At 39.3% G+C, this 20,702-nt stretch overlaps 2 protein-coding genes across 14 annotated transcripts in view; one reads left to right on the top strand and one right to left on the bottom strand.

Annotated features, from left to right (window-relative positions):
- The window catches only part of nsun6 (NOP2/Sun RNA methyltransferase 6), a 30,654-nt gene extending 20,724 nt beyond the window's left edge, over window positions 1-9,930 (top strand). For all 4 annotated transcript variants that reach the window (XM_073054621.1, XM_073054620.1, XM_073054619.1 and 1 more), the window contains 4 exons: window positions 38-182; window positions 1,115-1,263; window positions 6,312-6,437; window positions 9,598-9,930. In XM_073054621.1, the coding sequence (XP_072910722.1) occupies window positions 38-182; window positions 1,115-1,263; window positions 6,312-6,437; window positions 9,598-9,816 (639 nt within the window). In that variant the 3' untranslated portion in view covers window positions 9,817-9,930. The remainder of the gene's footprint in view (window positions 1-37; window positions 183-1,114; window positions 1,264-6,311; window positions 6,438-9,597) is intronic.
- A 5,683-nt stretch (window positions 9,931-15,613) lies between these two features.
- LOC140732254 (voltage-dependent L-type calcium channel subunit beta-2-like) overlaps window positions 15,614-20,702 on the bottom strand; it is a 318,120-nt gene continuing 313,031 nt past the window's right edge. For all 10 annotated transcript variants that reach the window (XM_073054608.1, XM_073054609.1, XM_073054613.1 and 7 more), the window contains 2 exons: window positions 19,740-19,925; window positions 15,614-19,019 (listed from right to left, as the gene is read on the bottom strand). In XM_073054608.1, the coding sequence (XP_072910709.1) occupies window positions 18,525-19,019; window positions 19,740-19,925 (681 nt within the window). In that variant the 3' untranslated portion in view covers window positions 15,614-18,524. The remainder of the gene's footprint in view (window positions 19,020-19,739; window positions 19,926-20,702) is intronic.

Genomic DNA, 20,702 nt, shown 5'->3' with positions numbered 1-20,702 from the left:
TAATATTTTACTAAAATTTGGAACAATTTTTCTACAGGGTGAAGTGATAGCAATTGATAAGATTGCAAATAAAGTAAGGAAAATAAAGCAGAACGCTGAGAACTTACAGTTGAAGAGTATACAAGTGTTTTGTTATGATGGTACTAAAGCCCTTGCAAAAGAAGGGATTTGGAATGAGCAAGGTATGAAATAAAATAATCACAGAGTAGTGTTGGAAAATGCTGAGAATGTGATTTATATATAAAGCTGTTTCATTCTCCAGAATACCTTTTGCAACTACAGGATTTGAAGAATGTGAATGAAAATTTATAGAACAGCCAAGTATGTGGCCAGTATTTAGTAGTTAATTTCAGTAAATCAGCCAGTTTGTAATTATATTGTCCTGCCTAAAATATACTGTATGAAAAAGAGGAATATGCAAGGAATTATGGTTGATAAAGTATCCCCTTTTTGCCTTGACTATTTATAAGACAGCTTGACAATGATGAGGAATCTCACAATTGAAGTGACTTTGAAAGCTGTAACCAACAGATGTCCATTTTAATTTAAAAGTTTAATAAAACTGCAGGTGCTGGATATTTGAAATAATTAATTTCTTGTGTTTTCTTTGGAGCATCTAAGCTTAACTGCAATTTGTGTTATTAAAGTTAAGAATTCAGTTAAATATTGATATTAAACAGTTGTGGGTATACAACTGTTTAATCTGTATATAAGCTATTGTATGCATTTACTGTGATTTTTAATTAGTATTTTTTTCTTTATCTTGCAGTAACACAAAATGCTGTTGGAATTCAGCAGGTCAGGCAGTGTCTAGGGAAGTGAATAAATAATCGATGCTTTGGGTTGAGAACTTCCTTCAAGGTGGAGGAGCAACAAGTCATATTCCATCTAGGATGTGTCTTAGCCTGAAGCATCAACTGTTTATTCCTTTCCATAGACGCTACCTGACCTGCTGAGCTCCTCCTGCATTTTGCGTGTGTTGCTCTGGATTTCTAGCAGCTGCAGAATCTGTTGTTTATCTTATTGTGCTGCACTGGAGCCAGAATAACAATTACTTCGCATTCCATTACACTTGTGTACTGGAAACAATCTTAATTCTTTCAATTAATTGCAGAGGGACCTCCATTCCCCCCAGAAACTTTTGATCGGGTACTTCTGGATGCCCCCTGCAGTGGGTTAGGTCAGAGGCCTAATATGGCCTGTGACTGGAGCTTAAAGGAAATCACTTCTTACCAGCCTCTGCAGCGAAAGCTATTTAGAGAGGTAAGTGCTGTCCTATTATTGAACTCTCTATACAGTATATAAGCATTTAATTGTATATGTTATCTGTAATTGCTAAAATTCACTAGTCAACCCTTTTTATACATTTTAATGCAAAAAGGCAAATCCATTTTTTTTTACATGTTGCCTCTTGGTGATTTTGCAGAAAGATCTATTGTTTTGAAATACCCAATTATAACTGACTAATAAATATGATTTTATTTTACCAAAGGTTCATTTATCCCATTTAATGTACGGCAAGTTAAAGTGGGACGTTATTACCTAGGTCATTATTTATCATAAAAGTTAATGAACTTGCAGTTCTGATCTGAATCAGTTACCTGAATCTCCAGTGCTCTCCTTTCATGATATCAACTGGAGCTCATCGAGGCGTGACTGCGCAGGCATGTGCCTGTCAGTAAGTGAGACCGGCAGGAAGAATTTAAAAGCAGTGAGTTTTTTCTTTAGCGGTTTGATTGAGGCATGACTGCGCTTGCACGTGGATGTCACCAAGTTAAGCTACTGGGGAGAATTTAAAAAGAAGATAGCTTTATAGAGCAGGCAACAGAGTAGAGGGAGTCAGAGCAGGAGAACTTTGTCTCAACGGAGCTTCAACGATGATGGGTCGAGCGAGGTAAATTACTTGTGAAGAATAGGAATAGGAAGTATGTCTGTGAGGCTGGTGTTCTGTACTGGGTGTCAGATGTGGGATGACCGTGTTAGGGAACTGGAGATGCAGCTCGATAACCTTCGTCTGGTCAGGCAAGGAGAGGAGGTGATAGAGAAGAGCTATAAGGAAGTAGTTACACTGGGGCCTCGGAAGACAGATAAGTGGGTAACATTCAGGAGAGGGAAGGGCAAGAGTCAGATACTAAAGAGTACCCCTGTGGCTGTTCCCCTTAACAATAAGTACTCCTGTTTGAGTACTGTTGGGGAGGGTGAGCGACCTACCTGGGGTAAGCAACAGTGGCTGCCTCTGGCACAGAGTCTGGCCTTGTTGCTCAGAAGAGTAGGGTAGGGAAGAGGATGGCAGTAGTGATAGGGGACTCTATAGTTAGGGGGGCAGATAGGCAATTCTTTGGATTCAGTAAAGAAACACGGATGGTAGTTTTTCTCCCAGGTGCCAGGGTCCGGGATGTTTCTGATCGCGTCCACACTATCCTGAAGTGGGAAGATGAACAACCAGAGGTCATGGTACATATTGGTACCAGCGACATAGCAAAAGGGAGGAGGTCCTGAAAACAGACTACAGGGAGTGAGGAAAGAATCTGAGAAGCAGAACCTCAAAGGTAGTAATCTCGGGATTACTGCCTGTGCCACACGACAGTGAGTATAGGAATACAGTGAGGTGGAGGATAAGTGTGTGGCTGAGGGATTGGAACAGGGGGCAGGGATTCAGATTTCTGGATCATTGGGACCTACACAAAAAGGACGGGTTGCACTTGAATCCAAGGGAGACCAATATTCTGGCGGGGAGGTTTGCTAAGGCTATTGGGGAGAGTTTAAACTAGAATTGCTGGGGGTTGGAACCAAACTGCAGAGACGGAGGAAGGGGTGGTTGGCTCACAAATGGAGAAAGTATGTGGGCAGTGTGAGAGGGAGGATAGGCAGGTGATAGAGAGGGAATGCACTCAGACATGGTTTGAGAAGTGTCAATTTTAATGCAAGGAGTATCATGAACAAAGCGGATGAGCTCAGAATGTGGATCAGTACTTGGAGCTATGATGTTGTGGCCATTGCCGAGATTTGGATGGCTCAGGGGCAGGAATGGCTACTTAGAGTGCCAGTCCTTTGATGTTTCTGAACGAACAAGGAGGGAGGCAAAAGAGGTGGGGGTGTGGCACTGCTGATCAGAAATAGTGTCATAGCCACAGAAAAGGAGGAAGTCATAGAGGGATTGTCTACTGAGTCTCTGTGGGTGGAAGTTAGAAATGGGAAGTGGTCAATAACTCTACTGGGTGTTTTTTATAGACCACCCAGTAGTAACAGGGACATCGAGGAGCAGATAGCAAGACAGATTCTGGAGCGGTGCAGTAATAATAGGGTTGTCATGATGGGGAATTTTAATTCCCCCAATATTGATTGGCATCTCCCTAGAGACAGGGGTTTAGATGGGGTGGAGTTTGTTGGTGTGCTCAGGAAGGATTCCTGACACAGTATGTAGATAAGCCTACAAGAGGAGAGGATGTACTTGATCTGGTATTGGGAAATGAACCTGGTCAGGTGTCATGTCTCTCAGTGGGAGAGCATTTTGGAGATAGTGATCACAATTCTATCTCCTTTACCATAGCATTGGTGAGAGATAGGAACAGACAAGTTAGGGAAATGTTTAATTGGAGTAAGGGGAATTATGAAGCTATCAGGCAGGAACACGGAAGCATAAATTGGGAAAAGATGTTCTCAGGGAAATGTATGACAGAAATGTGGCAAATGTTCAGGGGATATTTGTGTGGAGTTCTGCATAGGTATGTTCTGATGAGACAGGGAAAGGATGGTAGGGTACGGGAACCATCCTTGGTGTACAAAGGCTGTTGAAAATCTAATCAAGAAGAAAAGAAAAGCTTACGAAAGTTTCAAAAAACTAGGTAATGATAGAGATCTAGAAAATTATGGCTAGCAGGAAGGAGCTTAAGAATGAAATTAGAGGAGCCAGAAAGGTCCATGAGAAGGCCTTGGCGAGCAGGATTAAGGAAAATGCCAGGGACAAGTATGTGAAGAGCAAGAGGATAAGACATGAGAGAATAGGACCAATCAAGTATGACAGTGGAAAAGTTTGTATGGAAACGGAGGAGGTAGCAGAGGAACCTAATGAATACTTTGCTTCGGTATTCACTACAGAAAAGGACCTTGGCAATTGCAGGGATGATTTACTGCGGGACTAAAAAGCTTAAACATATAGACATTAAGAAAGGGGATGTGCTAGAGCTTTTGGAAAGCATCAAGTTGGATAAGTCTCCAGGACCAGACGAGATATACCCCAGGCTACTGTGGGAAGCGAGGAAGGAGATTGCTGAGCCTCTGGCAATGATCTTTGCATCATCAATGGGAACGGGGGAGGTTCTGGAGGATTGGAGGGTTTTAGATGTTGTTCCCTTATTCAAGAAAAGAAGTAGAGATAGCCCAGAAAATTACAGACTAGTGAGTCTTACTTCAGTGGTTGGTAAGTTCATGGAGAAAATCCTGAGAGGCAGGATTTATGAACATTTGGAGAGGAATAATTTGATCTAGGAATAGTCAGCATGGCTTTGTCAAAGGCAGGTCGTGTCTTTTGGCTAACACGAGAGGACACCAGTTTAAGGTGCTTGGAAGTAGGTACAGAGGAAATGTCAGGGGTAAGTTTTCCACATAAAGAGTGGTGAGTGCATGGAATGGGCTGCTGGCAACGGTGGTGGAGGCAGATACGATAAGGTCTTTTAAGAGACTCCCGGATAGGTACATGGAGCTTAGAAAAATAGAGGGCTATGGGTAACCCAAGATTATTTCAAAAGTAAGGACATGTTTGGCACAACTTTGTGGGCTGAAGGGCCTGTATGTGCTGTAGGCTTTCTATGTTTCTCTGTAGAGCAATTGATGTAGTGTATATCGATTTCAGCAAGGCATTTGATAAGGTATCGAATGCAAGGCAGATTGAGAAAGTAAGGAGGCATGGGATCCAAGGGGACCTTGCCTTATGGATCCAGAACTGGCCTGCACACAGAAGGCAAAGAATGGTTGTAGATGGGTCATATTCTGCATGGAGGTCTGTGACTGCTGGTGTGCCTCAGGGCTCTGTTCTGGGACCCCTACTCTTTGTGATTTTTATAAATGACTTGGATAAGGAAGTGGAGGGATGGTTAGTAAATTTGCTGATGATTCAAAGGTTGGGGGTGTTGTGGATAGTGTGGAGGGCTGTCAGAGGTTACAGCAGGACATTGATAGGATGCAAAGCTTGGCTGGGAAGTGGCAGATGGAGTTCAACTCAGATAAGTGTAAGGTGGTTCATTTTGGTAGGTCAAATATGATGGCAAAATATAGTATTAATGGTAAGACTCTTGGCAGTGTGGAGGATCAGAGTGATCTTGGGTTCTGAGTCCATACGATTCTCAAAGTTGCTGCGCGGGTTGACTGTATGGTTAAGAAAGCATATGGTGTATTGGCCTTCATCAACTGTGGGATTGAGTTCAAGAGCCAAGAGGTAATGCTATAGCTACATAGAACCCTGGTCAGATCCCACTTATAGTACTGTTCTCATTTCTGGTCACATCACAATAGGAAGGATGTGGAAACTATAGAAAGGGTTCAGAGGAGATTTACATGAATATTGCCTGGATTGGCCAGCATGCCTTATGAGAATAGGTTGAGTGAATATGGAGCGATGGAGGTCATGAGAGGTGACATGATAGAGGTGTATGGATAGTCAGAGGCTTTTTCCCAGGGCTGAAATGACTAACATGAGAGGACACAGTTTTAAGGTGCTTGGAAGTAGGTACAGAGGAGATTTCAGCGGTAAGTTTTTTACGCAGATTGTGGTGAGTGCGTGGAATAGGCTGCCGGCGATGGTGGTGGAGGTGGATACAAAAGGGTCTTAAGAGACTCCTGGATAGGTATGTGGAGAATAGAAAAATAGAGGGCTATGCGTTACTCAAAGTAATTTCTAAAGTAAGTACATTGTGGGTCGAAGGGCCTGTATTGTGTTGTAGGCTTTTCTATTTATTTTGTTTTTTCTATGAAAACCACTCGCAAGTCTAAGTTAAAAGATTGGTTCAAATCCCACTTCAGGAGCCTTAAGTTTAAAAAAAGCCAAGGCTGACACTCCAGTGCAGTCCTGGAAGAGTTCTACAGTCATCTGACTCTTTTGGAAGAGTCATCTGAGAGTGCAGTTTTCCTTGATGTCTCTGTTTGCTCCTCTGTCAACAGAATTTTAAAAAAATGTAAATGTTCTTTTCACTTTGCTGTTCAGTCATCTTCAAATACTGTTTCCATCAGTTTCTGTTTTTGTTACAATCCTAACTTTGGGATTATTTTGATGGAGATGATATTTGATTTGTTCACTAATTGAAGTATTTTCTTAGGCAGTCGAGTTACTAAAGCCTGGAGGCATCTTGGTCTATAGCACCTGTACAATAACATTGGCAGAAAATGAAGAACAAGTCGCTTGGGCACTAAGTACTTTTCCTTGCTTACGGCTCCATCAACAGGTATTATTTACAGTGTTTAGATACATTGCTTAATGCTGTTCAAAAAGTACACTAAGGGCCACTCTTTTAGGTACACCTGAACAAATACTCATTAAGCAAATATCTAACTATCCAATCATGTAGCAGCAACTGAATGCATAAAAGCATGCAGACATGGTGAGGAGGTTCAGGTTTAGTTAAGACCAAGCATCAGAATTGGGGAATAAATGTGGTCCGAGGGACTTTGACCATGAAATGATTGTTGGTGCCAGGCAAGGTGGTTTGAGTATCCTGGAAACTACTAATCCCTTGGGAGATTCACACACAAGAGTCACTAGAGTTTACAGAGTACAGTGCAAAAACCAAAAAAAAATCCTCTGAGTGTCAATTTAGTGGGTGAAAATGCCTTAATGAGAGAAGACAGAGGAGAATGGTCAGACTGACTGTAACTCAAATAACCACACATTACAACAGTGGTATATAGAGGAGCATCTCTGAACGCATACCAGATTGAACCTCGGTGGATGGGCCTGCAGAAGAGCCACTTTATTAGGTACAGGAGACAGCTAATAAAGCAGCCACTGAACATATAATAATGTTTATAGGCTGATCACTTTAGGGAGATAGAGAAATATCAGTATTGACTGTTGACATTTATTGTCCCTTTTTGTTATGACTTGCCTCAAGACACCAGGGAGTATTTTGAACTAGCCTGGCAGCAGTTACTCTGTAGCTGCTAGCAGCAGTGTTTATTTTTATCTGAAGATAGGTAAGTAATCATGTGGATAATCAGAGGCTTTTTCCCAGGGCTGAAATGGTTGCCACAAGAGGACACAGGTGCTGGGGAGAAGGTACAGAAGAGATGTCAGGGTTAAGTTTTTTACTTGGAGAGTGGTGAGTGTGTGGAATGGGCTGCTGGCAACGGTGGTAGAGACAGATATGATAGGGTCTTTTAAGAGACTCTTAGATAGGTACATGGAGCTTAGAAAAATAGAGGGTTATGGGTAAGCCTAGGAATTTCTAAGGTAGGGACGAGTTCAACACAAATTTGTGGGCCGAAGGGCCTATATTGTGCTCTAGGTTTTCTATGTTTCTATGTATGTCATTGTGGATGGCCATTTCGCTATTTTACAATTAGCTTCCTGGCCATCCAGCAGAGGATTCCAGTGCAGTATTGAGTTCTTTCTAGAAGTCAGGCTACTAGGGCAAACTTCAACCTCGACATTGACAGTTGGCATCCACTAAAAGTGATCCAGACTGTTGGAGGTTATCTATGACTTGTAGCAAATACAGGTGCAGAAAATTGATTTATTGCTTGGGCAGTCAGTGCATACCGGCACAAAAACTGAATGCTCTCTCAGTCACAAACTCTATTTCACTTTAGTGTGATGTTTTTAATTATTTATGCTAAACTGATTCTTTACCTCAGTGCTACTTTTCAGCACTCACTCCTTATCCCTTGTATATCTAAAAAATTTGAGATGTTTGAAAAATTTAAGAAATACTTTAAATTTTTCAATTGTGATAGTTTTGTTTGTGAATCTCAATGACATTTGAAAACTGTTCAAAGTAACCTTCAGAATTACAGCCAGCAAAGCTTGGGGGGTGGGGGGGGGGGGGGGTGGGAGAAAGTGCAGTCAATTGTCAGCATTTTTAGGGCTATTTAAGCACTTTCATTTTGAAGACCCAGACACTGCTCATACCACATAGTTCAGCTCTGGGATGCTTTGGACCAGCAAAATTTATTTCCTTTATCTGATCAGTTTAAAGTTCAAAGAAAATTTTATTATCGAAGTACCGGTACATATGTCTCCTGAGATTAATTTACTTGTGACTATACTCAACAAACCTATCGGGAAAAATAAGTATTGAGAGCATGAGATGAAGAGTCTTTGAAAGTGAGTCCAATGGTTGTGGGAACATTTCAACGATGGGTCAATTGAAATTGAGTGAAGTTATTCCCTTAGGTTCAAGAGCATGGTTGATGGGCAGTTAGTAACTGGTCTTGAACCTGATGGTGTGTGTCCTGAGGCTCCTGTACTTTCTTCCTGATGGCAGCAAGAAGACAGCATGTCCTGGGTGGCAGGGGGTCCCTGATGAAGGATGCTGCTTTCCTGCAACAGCATTTCATGTAGATGTGCTCAGTGGTTGGGAGGGCTTTACCCATGATGTACTGAGCTGTATCTTACTTTTTGTAGGATTTTCCATTCAAGGGCTTTGGTGTTTCCATACCAGGCTGTGATAGAGCCAGTCAATATACTCTCCACTACACATCTAGAGAAATTTGTCAAGGTTTTAGATGTCATGCAAATCTCTGCAAACTCGTAAGGAAGTAGAGGCACTGCTGTGCTTTCATCAGAATTGCACTTATATGCTGATCTCAGTACACGTCCTCCAAAATAATAACACCTAAGAATTTAAAGTGGCTAACCCTCTCCACCTCTGATCTTCCATTGAGGATTGAGTCATGGACCTCTGGTTTCCTTCTCCTGAAGTCTATAATCAGCTCTTTGGTCTTGCTGTCATTGAGTAAGTAGTTGTTATGACACCACTCAGCCAGATTCATTACCAATTTTGCCTTGGCCCATAACAGCGGTGTCATAAGTGTAAAGTGACCAGAGCAGGATGCTGAGCACCCAATTTTTTGGTGCACCTGTGTTCACGGAGATCGTAGAGCAGGTATTGCCAGTCTGAGCTGACAGATCTACAAGTGAGGAAATCTAAGTACAAGAATTGAATTGTTTGAGGACAAATGGGAGGTTCTGGGCAGTGATTCCAGATTGATAGTGTTAGCAGGATCTAAGCTGATGTTGATTTTCTATTTTGAGATGTTACACTTTGTGGGTCTATTTACTTTGGAGGTTTGGATACCTTAAAAAATTAAAAAGGTCTTAGTTGCATATTGATAATTAATCTCACCTGTTCTATTTAAAAAGTAATTCTTGTATCTATAAGGTTTTATTTTATCCTCAGTTTGCAATGTTACACTTGTTATTGCATAATAATAAATTTTGTATGATAATTAAATATTTTTTATAAAACTACTTAAAATTTCCTCATTAGCATTAATTGGCTTCTTCATATGCTTGACATTGATATTGCTTAAAAGGAACTGTTTTAAAATAGATTTTAAAGGTTTATATTTGGTGAGATGTTTTTCAATGACCATCTCTTCCCGCAGGAACCTCACCTGGGTGAAGGAGGTATGATGAGTATTGGACTTTCAGAAGATCAGTTGAAATTGCTGCAGAGATTTAATCCATCTAGTGTATCTGTAAAGGACACCTTTGATTATTCTTCACGTATGGATTTCAGTCAGATGACTGATTTAATTAACTTGGCAAATAAGGACACAATAGGCTTTTTTATTGCAAAATTTATTAAGTCACAGGATGCCTAACAGTTACCAGGACTGTGATAAAAATCTACAATTACTAGAGATGAGTATTAAATGAAGTATTTTTTAATGGCCATATTATTTTTATTGTAAAGAATTAAAACTGATTTCCTAATATTTCTGGTGCATAGTCATGTCATTTGTAATAATTCCCTATATGTTTTTATAAACTGATTAACAAAAGTTCAACTGACAGCATCATCAGTACATTATTCCTCTGACAGCAAACCAAAGGCATAGTTGCCATGGTAGCAATGGATTATGCCAGCTGTTGGTTGAGATCATATACCATGTGCTGACAAAGATCATTAGAGGCTTTTGCATTTCATTTAGAATCCGGATTACAACATTTATTTAAAACCTCTTTCTCTGTTTTTACTTGAAAACAGAAATGAAATGTTGAATAAATGTGAGATACATATGTCCTTTTTTCATTTACAGTTTATATACAAGGATAACTTAATATTTTAGTAATTAATTTAAAATGGATAAGTATATTTCAGTCTTTTATTTTATGGTTGTAATACATTTTGGATTTAAACCTTTTATGTGAAGTATTTCTTTGAAAGGACATTATTGAAATGAGCTGTAAAAGCATATCACCTTCCTATCAGTTTCTTCAGCCACTCTTGGTCTTACCATTATTTCAAATTTGCACTACTCAACCATGTATCTATCTTATCCTTAGTGTGTTTTTTTTTGCATATTGTCATTCTATTTTTCCTTCCACACATAATCTTCCAGCTTTTCATTCGCTCACAGTTATTTTGCAACCTAACTACTTCCTGCTTGACCTATTCGCTGATCAGACTATGGTTCCCACTTTCCCTAACTGGAGCTACACTGCAATACTGTTCCTTTCGCTAGGTTAGAAATGTGCACTTTTGTAAAGGCAGTATATCTCAGTTCTGCCATTTCTAGCTTCATAACCATAGCCCTCCCCTCCACCCCACTACCCATCTCCGCAGCTTTACTCGTAGCTTATTAGCAACCAGCTTACTTTTTCAGAAAACGTAACTGCAGACATTAAGAATCTGAAACAAAAACAGAAATGCTGGACGAACTCAGTTCTTAGGATGGCTCACTTAGCCAAAATGTTAACTGTTTTTTCTTTCCACTATGCTAATTAACTGTTTTTTGTGGGGTTACTGTTTTAGCTCTGCTTTTCTACAGTTCTTAATCTCCTAATAAAATTTGTTACTCGCATAGCATTACTTCTCTATTTTGGATCTCACTCCCAACTCTAAAGAGTTTGTGCAATTACCCCCCCCCCCCCCCCCCCCCCCCATGACTGCTTGGATATCCTCCAGGTGCTCCGGTTCCTTTCCACAGGCCAAAGATGTCCCAGTTGGTAGGTTAATTGGTCATTGTAAATGGGTGGTGCAGCTGGAAGGGCCTATTCTGCACTGTATGAATGAAATCTTTGGATGTAGGAGGAAACCCATATGTTCATAGGGAGAATGTATAAAATCAACACAGGCATCACCGGAGCCTAAGGATCTGCTGCTGCAAGGCCATAGCTCTACTAGCTGCAAAACTCTACTGCCGCATAAAATATAGGTATCTTCCCTTTCCCATTTTATGTATCTACCAAGAACAATTTTTTTTAAAAAGTAATGTATCAAAAGATCAGAAATACTGTTGAAGATCAAATTAATTACTATTTGATAATCTTGCTATTAAATCATTAAAATTTTCAGTGATTTTAGATGCAGTCAGTGCATTTGGAAATAACATGCTCGCTGACAATCAATACTGGTGCACCTCAACGATGTGTGCTTAGTCCACTGCTCCCTCTACACACGTGACAGTGGCTAGCCACAGCTCAAACACCATCTATAAATTTGCCAATGACATAACTATTGTTGGCAGAATTTCAGATGATGTTTAGGTGGTCTACAGGAATGAGCTGGATCAACCGGTTGAATGGTGCTCCAACTATAACCTTGCACTCAACGTCAGTAAAACCAAGGAATTGATTGCGAGTTTCAAGAAGGGAAAGTCAAGGGAACACACACCAGCCCTTATTGAAGGACCAGCCGTGGAAAGGATGATCAGTTTCATGTTCCTGGGTGACAATATCCTTTAAGATCTATCCTGGGCCCAACATATTGAAGCAATTACTCAGAGAGCACACCAGCAACTGCTTTTCATTAGGAGTTTGAGATGATTTGGTATGCCATGAAAGATTCTTGCAAGTTTCTAGATATACATGCAGAGCATTCTAACTGATTGCAAAATCATCTGGTATGGAGGGGCCACTGCACAGAATCAGCAAAAGCTGCAGAGTGTTGTAAACTCAGCCAGCTCCATCATGGGCACTAGCCTTGCCAGGACCAAAGGCATCTACAGATGGCAAAATCTGTCATTGAGGATCCCCACCACCCAAGCCATGCCTCTTTTACTACCATTAGAGAGAGGTGCTAGGACCTGAAGACCCACACCAACATTTTAGAAACACCTTCTCATCTGCCATTAGAATTCTGAATAGATTCTGAACCGATTAACACCTCACTATTTTGTTCTCTATTTGCGTATGTATTTCTCATATTTGATTTTATTCTGCTGAACATCCACAGCCCAAGGATAAAGATTAAGTTTTACAAGTCCCTGCATAAAGAAACGTCTTCTCATCTCAGTTGCTTGTTGTGGACTGTCCACAACCCAACTGTACAGTTTGCAAGTCTCAGTTGTGATTGCTTCTCATTGTCAACTCCATTGAGTGAGGGCCAGTCTTCCTAAAGCTTGTGAATGATCAGCGATGATCACATTGAATGGCGGTGCTGGCTCGAAGAGCCGAATAGCCTACTCCTACATCTATTGTTTCTTCATCTTTCAGTCCTCTCATCCCAACAATCAACTTTAGAAACATGCTACACTGAAACTAAGGCCTATTTCTAGTTGTCCCTATATTGAGTGCAAAGCTACACAGTATTCCAGGGTGAGGTACAATATCACAATGACTCTTACTTTTGTCTCTAACCTCCTTGCAAAATAACATTCAACATACTATTACACATATCTGCAGGTCTGCAACATGACTGAACCAGTACATCAAGATCCTTTCCCACTACTTTAATTTTCATTCTTCCTGCCAAAGTGAACAACTTAATATTTTCCCACTTACCTAGTTGTTGCTGATTTCTTGATTCTTTACATCTTCATCACAGCTCACTTTTCTGACTACCTCTATCTTTAACAAACTTGACTACAGAGTTGATAGAGTTATGTAACAAAAACAAAGCCTTTGGCCCAAGTCATCCATGCTAAATAAGGTGCACTCCTGAGCTAATCCCATTTGCCTGCTATGTAGCCCATATCCCTTTAAACCAGGAGTTCGTATCCTTTTTTAATACTATGGAGCCTTACCGTTAACCGAGGGGGTTTGTGGACTCCCAAGTTGGGAACCCCCTTTCTAAACCTTTCCTATTCCTGAACTTGTCAATATGAATTTTGAAGTATTGTAATTGCACACAAAACTCTCTCACTTCCTCTGACAACTCATTCCATGTACCTACCGTATTGTGAAAAATCTTGCCTTGTAGGCCCCTTTTAAATCTTTTCCTTCTCACCTTAAATGGATGCCGTCTAGTTTTAGACTCCCCTACTCTTGGATAAAGACAGTGACCGCCTGCCTTATCCATGTGCCTCATAATTTTATAAATCTCTAAAGGCATCACTCAGCCTCTCTCACTCTAGGGAAAGCAGTCTTAGACTATCTGATCTTTCCTCATAACTCAAGCACCACCACCCCCCCCCCCCCCCCCCAGGTCCAACAATATCCTTGTGAATTTTGGATGCCATGTAATCCCATCTTTTGCACCAGTCTTCCAGATGGGACCTTGTCAAAAGCCTTGCTTAAGTCTACGCAGACAGCATTTACCACCCAGATATCATCAATACACTCTTCAAAAATGATCAATTTATGAGACATGATATATTACCTTCAGTTTTTCCCTTGTCATTTACATACATTGCAAAATCATCAATCTGTTCAATTGCACAGATGCCTTTTTCCTGTCAATATTTGAGTTATCTGTTGTTCTTATTGCAATAGACACCATGTGCTCCTCTTCATTCCAGTCTCTTTGCTACTGCTATTTTCCTTCTTTATAGTATTTGTTATGTTTTAAATATTTCCATCACCAGGTTTGTTCATTTAATGAAAAGTTTTATCTGAGGAAGTGGCATCTGTAAGTGGTAAATACAAGTAAAAATTAAACTGTCTTTTGAGCCTGTCCTTAAGCAATGTGTACAATGCCTCATGATTGGATTCCTGAATGATTTTCCACTTCCAGATATAGTTGAGGGAGTTCCAGTGTTGTTCATCAGTTCATCCACTAATCAAAGATTCTGTTCAAATCAATTAAAGGATTGCAGAAAGCTTCATAAACGAGAACGTAAGATACTTTGAAACAAATGGACGTGCATTGGAAGTTGGATGAACTTTGAATATTTTTAAAAATTTGAGCATATGCATACAAAACAATAAAGGATAATTTTGTTCAAACATTAAAGTTCATTGGTTTTCAAAATATCATATTTCTGCAGGGTAGGCTGATGTGTTCCAGTAAACAAAACAGGAAGTTCAGTGTAATTTTAATATACCGTAGTTAAATTATTTCATACAACTAGCTTTTAGTCAAATGTGTTGTATACAGTAAACAAAATGCCTCAGTGCAGTAGTTGTTCAAAAATTTAATGGTCTTGCAATTAATATTGAGTTGATTGAATAGGGTGAGAATCGCTGTAAATTTGTTGTAGTTTGAAAATAGGCTTCAAACAGTGTGCAAACAAAATGCTAGAGGAATGCAGCAGGCCAGGCAGCATCTATGGAAAGGAATAAATGGTCGACATTTCTGGACGAAACCCATCATCAGGTCTGGGAAGGAAGGGAGAAGAAGCCAGATTAAAAAGGGAAGGGGAGAGGAAGGAGTACAAGCTATAAGGTGATAGGTGAAACCAGGTGGGTGGAGGAGGGGGATGGTGAGAAATTGGAAGGCAATTGATGGAAAAGGTAAAGTGCTGCAAAAGGAGGAATCTGATTGGAGAGGAAAGTGGACCATAGAACAGGGAGGTATTAGGCTGTGAGGAGAAGAGGAAAGAGGGCAGCCAGAATCCATAAAGAATGGAAGAAATGAGGGAAGGGGTAGGGATAAGAAATTACCAGACATTAGAGAAATCGATCTTCATGCCATCAGGTTGGAGGCTACCCAGATGGAATACAAGGTGTTACTCCTCCAACCAGAGTTTCTATAGGAGACCTCATCATTTCTATAGGAGGCCATGGAACAATCTGTTGGAATGGGAATCAGGATTGGAATTAAAATGGGAAATCCTGCTTGTTGAGACAAAATGTCTGAGCAACATGTTAACTACTATCCTGATCACCGAATTCTTCTATTGAAATTGACCTATTGCTAGATTATGTGCAGTAACTGAATGCATATTAGCTTCAAGAGATAGAGTTTGAAAAGTGAATTTAATTTTTCATTCTACAAGGTTCAACTCCATTAGGGTGTGGAGTTACTGGAAAAAAAAGTCAGCTGTCGTGCTCTGGAGGATGAAGAGGTAATCAGTGAGATTGTCTTTGAGCTTCATTTACTGTCTCAATGATTATGCAGATAGAAAGAACACTGGCAAACCTCTATCTTTGGTTGTAGATGCTGCTTCCTGGAGAGGAGGAAAGTTGGCGGGGTGTGGGGGAGGGTGGGAAGGGAGTTTGAAATTTATCTTTCTTACTAGAAAATAAAGTGAAAATACCTCATTAAAACTGAGTATGATAACGCTACACAAGAAGTTGCAGGACCATAAATTTGCAATCTTTAATTTACATCTTTTTAAATCACTTACACATTTAGTATTTACTTTTCAAGCTTCAGATTTGGTTATTCTAAGATCAGTATGATATAATGGTGAAGAACTTCAAACACCATTTCAGTGACTGGATGACAACATTGTTCTGTAATTCAATTTGATGGTTTTTAAGATAATACCAAAGCCCAAATTTAGAACCCTGTCTAATCATTGTTCACCAACTATCAAACAATTGAAATGTACCATTTATTGTTGTAAATCATGATGGATTTTCTCCCTCATGTCTTTAAGTTAAAATCTATGCAGTTAACTGTATAGTAGATGACCTACAGACATGTTGTCACATTGGAACATTTGCTTCAAAAAGTTGGAAATATGGGTTTAATTTTCCATTCTTTTTCAACTCCATCAGTGTGTGTAGGTACTGAGAAGAATGTTAGTTTTCCAGATGTGAAAGTGATTATGTTATGTTGGCTGTACCTTAACGCCCCGAAGATGGACTGGGTGATTGGACAGAGAACAGAATGTTTGCTTCATACATAATTCAGGAAAGTGAAAAAGCACCCATCAGTTCCACTGATACTTACACCATATCTATACCAAAAGCACATTCACAAAATGTTCTCTATTGTAACAAAAATTTGTATTAATCACTAAATTGCCAGACTGAGTTTTCTTGGACTCAGGAAATCTCAACAAATGAAGCATATATAGCCACAATTGTTTAGACTCCAGTGTTTTTGGACACTCAGTGTAAAGACAACTTCAGAAATAGCAACAGTAGTCAATGAGAAACAAGAGAAACTGCTGGAAATGCACATCTGTCCACAGCATCAGTGACCAGAAAAAGAGCTAATATTTAATATCAAAGATTTTAAACTGAACCTTTTGCCTTCTGTTAAATCGTCATTGCCTTGGAACAATCATCTTTTCTCCATTTCTGCTGCTTGATCTACTAAGTATTTTATTTTTATAATAAATAAGACTGGAATGATTCTTATCTGACTGTTCTCAAGTTTAATCTTTCTGTTTATAAAGGCACTGACGAATGCTGGGATAGGATTCCAAGAAAGCCCTCAGATACTTAACTTATTCATCCACTAAAAATAACAATGGGAATGATTCTAAGGAGTACTGACAAAATTACATTATTCACAGGCTAAAGGTGCTGTCTACATGCGTGCTCTTATATTGCATTGATTAGCCACGATGTTTGCCTTTGAAGGCTTTAGATGTGCAAAATCCAGAAGCTCCAAATACCAGTGTTCAGGGTTACCTCTTTGATCTGCACGTTTATTTTTTTTTTACGCATAAACCCCAAAGCACACTCTGGCAACAACTATATTTATGTCAGGTTTCCTACCAGAAAAGTAGGAAATTGGTAAAGTAGGGAAACAGTACTTTTTTCTTTTTTTTTGAAAATAACATCTGAAATTCAAGTGTAGTTCACATTGTTGTTTTGGGGAAAATACATGGCTTGGTATATTGGAGCAGAATATAAACATCTCACATGCTAGAACTTTACATTTTTTTTTATGATAAAGCAGCAACCTATTTCAGGCAAAAGTGATTGGAAGAAAGTACATGTGTGTGTGTGCACATGCATCTATACGTGTCTTTCTATCTATTCATTATATAACAGAAGCAATGAAACATTGTGTCTGTTAATGAAATGGCATTTCTATGTTAACATGTACAGCCAACATTTGTCCATTTAAATAAATAACAGTGCGGCAGAATCAACTACTGTCAACACCTACAAAGGCAAATATAACAATATATACAAATGCATATAAATTAGATTTCAAAAATAAATTCCACAAATGTGCAAATACAGTTATAGAACAGCTTTTCTTTTTGCCCATTAAGCAATAAATCAAAGCCATTTGCGAAAATAATTTAACTTTACGGGGGGGGGGGAAAGAAACACAGAACCCTCAAGAACCCTAAATCAAAGTAATTCCTGTGACTAACATACATAAATATTAAGTATTTGGTGTATAACCTAAACTGATTAAGTAAACTGGCCATTGCCTTACCAATTAAAACTATTAATTTTACAAAAACCTAAACAGCAAGTTTTTCTATGTATATCTGTATATATATATACTTTGCATTTTGAATTTCCCAGCCCATTCATTGATGAAATGTTAGATATGTGAAATGATTGAATTAACTACATTTTTTCTAAAATAGGCCAGTTGTAGTTGGCAATGGTAAAGGAGAGAAAGTACATAAAAACAATTTAGAAGCAGGTAAAATGGCTAATTATATTTGTGAATGATTTTCAAAGTTATAAGCATAAATAAAATGATACCATACAGTACATAGTACCAATACTTAAAAAATACTTTCCTTTTAATTATATCTGATGTATAAGGCAAGACTAGATTCCCCAAATGCACCCCAACTACAAGTATAAGCCAGAGTGATCTTTAAACATGAACAGATTTCTGCATGCAGAAATTAAACATTTGATGATAAAAAAAGTAAACAATGTGCTGATGCAACTTTTCCTGAATACTCAGGAATATTGAATTTCCCAACCCCCATCCCACACACTCACACTCACACACACCCACACATACACACACAGATATGTATATATAAAAATGTTGCTTAAGAACATTAACAGTAATTTCATAGTAAAAGTTATTGTTCAGCTGGCAGCCATCTAAACCAAACCAAACCAAAAACATGTACAAGTCTAGGAGATCTGCAATTGTACCATGGACTTAAGTAAATTATATTGATTCTATTTCCATGCTGGATCAGCAACAACTGTAAGAAGTCTCCAATGTACAATAACTTTTACAGCAGACATAGCAGGTAATGTGCATTTTTTCCTTTTACACACACAAAACTAAAAGGGATGAGGAGCCTTATAGACAAAGTTAATGGCGAATGTACACGTCCTGGTTCCACTCGCTTACATCATTTCTTTTTTTAGATGCAACATCCCCATCCCTTTCACAATGTCTATCCTTTGATTTATGGCGACTGCGCTGTTTGTTGCGTTCATTATGGTCCTGTTCTCGCTCTTGTTCCTTTGAACGATGCCGTGATTCTCTGTGCCTATGCGTGCAGTCACCTTGGACTTCTTCTGTATGGTTGTGATCTTGGTGCGAGGTGTAATGATCACCATGACTATCGGTATAATCATCCTTTGGTTCTATATACACAGAATCCCTGCTGTCTTCCATTTCTGAGTCAAATGTTTCCTGCCTCTCGAGGCCCCGGCTCACAGTACCCCTGTGATTGTGGTGCTTGGCAGAGGAAGAAGTTCGGTGTTGGGGCTTTTTTACTGGCTCTGGTTGCTTTTCTTCCTCCTGGGAAGCAGATCTCTCAGGTCCTGAATGCAGATGCTTTTGCTCTCCCTGTTTCTGTTCCTGGTTAGTGCCACACCATGCAACAATCCAGTTAGTGAAAATTCCATCTTCTAACAAACACTATCTTAGTCTGATTAATGTGCAGAGTTCCATACACAACCCATCTTTCACCCAAATGTAATAGTTTAAAATTAATGCTAATCTTTTTTGCATTAAGATACTTTAAATAGCCAAGCAATTACTGTCAAATATCTTAACACAAAAGAGCACAGATACTGAATTACATTAATATGGGAAACTAATTTTGATTAAAGAAAATTGCTAACAAAAGCTACATATTATAGTCTTACAGTTATTATTCAGTATCCACAAATATGACACCCCTTCTTCACCCATGTTAACCAGGTTACAATTGCTTTTTAAGTAAGCATGCAGCCTCTGTTTACATGTGTATGAAGGCTATTTCACATTGAAGACAAACTATTTATAAGAAAACAATAGATTAATCGGTTCATCCCTTAGTCACTAAATAATTCCTCATTAGCTTCACTACTATGATTAATCACAATCACCAGAACAAAGGTTAAGTGATTTTATCATGCAAAGCTACACAAAGATATTCTGCAACATTTTCCCCCATAGATCCTAACCAGAAACTGGAAGATAATTGCATGTTTCCATCTCTAGTGAAAAGCGATTTTCACAATTTGCAGTGTTTTTTCCATTGTCCACTGCATGCCAGAACTGAAGGTTAGGTTGGAGAGAAGCAAGAACTTGTACCTGCAAGTTGGAAACTGGTGCTGGGCTTGAAGGAAGAGCTGCACTAGCCATTGTACGGCTGAGGAGAGGATTGGGAGGGTTGCTGCTCGGAGGATGGGTAGCTCTCCAGTAAGCTTCTAGATAGTCAGACAGGTGTTCACAGGCATCTTCTAGCTGATTTTCATCAAGGATTACATCAAACAGTTCCTAAGGCAACAAAAAAACCTTTAAATTAATATTTACATGAACATTCAGCTTTTAATTGCAGGTTGCATTCTCACTGGACAAATAGTATGTAGGACGAATGAAATTACTTGGTATCATACAAATTATTGATATTAGTATTGGTTTATTATTGTCACATGCACCCAGATACTGTGTAAAGCTTGATCAAATCATTACACAGTGCATTCAGAAAGAACAAGGAAAAACAATAACATTGCAGAATGTGTAATAGCTACCAAAAAAATGCAGTGCAGGTACAACAATAGGTAGATTGAGAGGCCAATGAGAGAGGGGAGAAGAATGAACATCTGGGGTGAATGGGGTGTTTGATTATGCTGGCTGCATTGCTGATGCAGCAAGAGGTATAGACCAAGTCCTTAGAGGGGAAGCTGGTTCCCATGTTATTTTGTGAATGTTTGTGCTAGTATCAAATTAATTAATTCCTTCCTTTATTAAAACCACATTTTAAACTGTCTTGCCCAAGAGATGCTCAAACCTTGGCCCATGACTTCTGATACTCTACCACACACAAGGACCTGGCATTGAATAATAGGCCTACCATGAAGACCTCACATCTCTGCAGGGATCACAATGGATATGGTTTGAAAAGAGGTCAGAGAATCAATCACAGGAGGGATACTTTGGGCGGATGTTGTTGGAGGGGGCTGGTAAGGTTGATGATAGCGACAGTGACTGGGTAATTGAAGGGATGGTAGATGATGGGCTGAGAAGGCAGTGTGTACAGGATTGGAGGAGGCC

This window comes from Hemitrygon akajei, chromosome 8 (genome assembly GCF_048418815.1).
Source record: "Hemitrygon akajei chromosome 8, sHemAka1.3, whole genome shotgun sequence".
NCBI classification, from domain to species: Eukaryota; Metazoa; Chordata; class Chondrichthyes; order Myliobatiformes; family Dasyatidae; genus Hemitrygon; species Hemitrygon akajei.
The sequence above is the reverse complement of the archived record's forward strand: the minus strand, read 5'-3'. Positions and strand labels throughout refer to the sequence as shown.